Below are 3103 nucleotides of genomic sequence, written 5' to 3'. Positions count from 1 at the left end.
GCTGCTGCCCACCCCCCTACCCCCCACCCCCCACAGTCCTGCCTTTAACTTTAGGATTTCCTTCACTCTGTACTAATCACTTAAGCATTAAGTGTTCCCTAGCTTATGTTTCCCTGTTCCCATTCCACCCGATTTCCTCCACCACCGGCTACCATTACCTTGTTGACGCCTCCTGCGGACCTCCTGAGCCTCGGTGAGCCTGGGCGCTGCCCCACTGGCCGTTTGCCCTTGGAACTGATGGAGTTTCTTATCCCACCCCGCTGCGCGGCTTTTGTCGCTGAATTGTCCTTGGGCTTTAATCCCTTTGAGGGCTTTGCTTCTCCAAACTTGCGTGGTCCTGGGCAACACTTATTCTTAAATTGTCGCCTGAGCACCAGCTTAATCAGGGAGAATGAACTGGCAATTAATGGATTCTTTACAACTTCCCAAGAAGAGGTGCTACCTGGTGCTGGGGTACTGATGTTCTGCTTTGCACACATTCTGGCGGCCCAGATGTTGGTGAGAGCCGGTGAGTCCACATAGCAGTCCTGAAGCCTGGTGTTCAGTAGGATGGACTGACGGAGCCCATAGGTGGGGATGCTGGAGTCTCGTCTCACATAGATGGGATGCTAGAATTATAAGGGGAGAAAAAGGAATAAAAAAGACCAGTTCCTAAGGAGGGACCAGAAGTTCCGCTCTGGCAAAGTATTAACATCTTTTTACACATCATTCCTTCTACACAGCTCTTAGAAATCTTTCTGTCCATCTGGTCTCCTGCTCATCAAAGCCTTTTGTACCAAGTAGAGAAACAAGGTCACAATGATATTTAGGCTCTCCAAGAACATAGCAATGTTCTCGAAGCTTGAAGTGGAGGTTTGGGGAGCACTTACGAGGAATCAGAGACAATTCCTGTCTACTAGAAAGCTTAGGGGACCGTGGCAGGAAAGGAATGGAGATGAGATCACTCAAGATTTCCTCTAGGCACTGTAGTCACCCCTCCACCACGCTGCAACACAGAAATGACAACAGGTAAAGGTCTGCCAAACCCTAAACGTACTTTCTAACCCGACCGCCATGAGCCAAGAAAGGCTGCTCAAAAAATACCAGGGTCCATAAAGGCAAAAGCACAAAGTAAATGACGCTGACCTCCATCTCCTGGGACCAGCCAAGAACAAGAGAACAATTTGGATCGATTAGAAGCACACACTTAAAAGAGACCTGGCCTTCTAAGAAACGTCATCGATAAGAAAATAAAATCACCTTACCATTGTTTGGGTTGCCTTAAATTTTATTTTATCTAGCTTAGTAGGGGGAAGAAATATGTATTTCCTTTCCCTTTTTTCTCTTTTGCTTTTTTTGGTTGTTGTTGTTTTGCTTTGTTTTGTTTTAATATTTCTAGTCACCTGTCTTTCTCTGCCTCAGTCATGTATGAGCAATTTGCAGTTTGTTCAGATTTTGGCTCACATGCAGGCAGCTTTGAACCATGATCTCTAGTATTTGTGATGTCACTTTTGTTTGTGATGTGGATGTGGGTGGGTGTTACATCATCAGATTTTATAGTTAAATTAGGCTGGAAGAAGTTCTATTTTGTTGTGCTTGCAGCCTCGGGAACTTGTGAAGCTCCCATTCCTCGCCCCTCCCCAGAGGGGCTTGAGTGAGTTAGTAAGGTCCTAATGTTCTTAAAAAGCATGCTTTGCACGCAACGTAGTCAAATACGCAGACCATATTTGTGGATCCAGGTGGGGAGATAGATCCTTGCATGTGCAAAAGTGGCCTTCTCCACACACATAAAGAAGGTTCTGTTACATTCTCTGAAGAGCTGCCAGGGTTAGGGACCAGAAATGAAAGAACACGTTCCTGCAGCCCTGGGCACCTCTCCCTACATGTCTCTCCCCGGGAGACTACACAGTTTCTGGAATGTGGTTTTATTTTACATCCCATGGCAAATTCAGTAATTAGAGCTGTTAGCGGTGTCAAGGGCTTGAACCAGGAACAAAGACGCCTCTTCCTGGTGACTCTTGGGCAGTGCCTCGCTCCTCATCAGGTGCTCATCCTGATGGCGATTTTGAGCTTTTGTACACCCAATGCCAAAGGAGGCTCCCTCCTGAGGGGGAGGAGAGGGAAATGATGGAAAAACAGAGTATGCGTCTGGCAGGAGCTCCTGGAATCGCATGTGTTGCCTGTTTCATTTTTCTGCGTGTTGTCCCTGGAGTGAATCAAAGTCTGCAGGCAGACCGCACGGCAGGCCACGGTGGAACCACCTCCGGGCCAAAGGCATCTGGACCCACAGACACTTGGGAGGACAAAGGGGCCCATTCAGTGGTGAGCCCTGGCCTCACCTCCCGAGAGGTGGGTCAGTTGTAGAGAGGGCGTTGGCAAGGGTTTGTCTTTGGGAAGCGTTTGTGAATGTCTGGAGACTGGGCAGGCAAGCATCCTTTCAGAGCCGGTGAGTCCCGGGGAGGAAGCACAAGGCTCTTGGGCTGCTGCCTGCCTTTGCTCTGCGTGGCAGCGACGGAAAGGAATTCTAGGAGCAGCTCTTCTGTTTCTCTTCTTCCCTGTCTTGAGGTTGGCCTTCCCACACCTCCTCTTTCCAGATACTCATCTGCTGTATTTATTTTCCTAGGCCTGTGCTCACTGGCCAAGTGACAGTGCTCTGGCTCCGAGGAGCGTGCTGAATCTCCTTCTGCTGGCCCAGAGCTGTTCACATGGACGGCAGCCGATACACACTCTAACTCCCATCAAACTCTGCCTCCTCTCCCTTCAGTGTAACTCACTTCCATTGGCTCTTCCCCAGTAGGTAACCTCCAGGCTCCTTGAACTAACCAAGGGTAATGCAGCCTGTGCTATTTCTCCTATGTCAGTAGAATTTGTATGTATTGAATGCTTGCCATAGACCAGGCACTGTTCTAGGCACCTCACAAGCATGATCTCATGAAATGCTACCAACAGTCTTATGAGTTTGTCATCCCTACTTTACAGATGAAGAAACTGAGGCACAAGCTGCTCAAGCACCATGCCCCAGATCCCAATGATGGGAACCAACAAAGGCTGGACTCAACCAAGGTCTACACAATCCTTTCTCTTAACCACTCCTAACTGTCACTGTGATGCTTTGCCTCTCATC

The 3103-nt window shown here is 48.7% G+C and overlaps 1 protein-coding gene across 1 annotated transcript in view; it reads right to left on the bottom strand.

Moving 5' to 3' along the window:
• Positions 1-1423, bottom strand: part of CUNH22orf31 (chromosome unknown C22orf31 homolog) — a 3610-nt gene extending 2187 nt beyond the window's left edge. Inside the window, exons 1-2 of the mRNA XM_077761526.1 lie at positions 1245-1423; positions 159-608 (exon numbers count right to left, since the gene is read on the bottom strand). Of these exons, the coding sequence (XP_077617652.1) occupies positions 159-608; positions 1245-1247 (453 nt within the window). The 5' untranslated portion in view covers positions 1248-1423. The remainder of the gene's footprint in view (positions 1-158; positions 609-1244) is intronic.
• Positions 1424-3103: the final 1680 nt, after the last annotated feature.

The sequence above is a fragment of the Crocuta crocuta genome, unplaced genomic scaffold (genome assembly GCF_008692635.1).
Source record: "Crocuta crocuta isolate KB4526 unplaced genomic scaffold, BGI_CrCroc_1.0 scaffold348, whole genome shotgun sequence".
Classification (NCBI taxonomy): Eukaryota; Metazoa; Chordata; class Mammalia; order Carnivora; family Hyaenidae; genus Crocuta; species Crocuta crocuta.
This window is presented reverse-complemented; position numbering and strand designations above follow the sequence as displayed.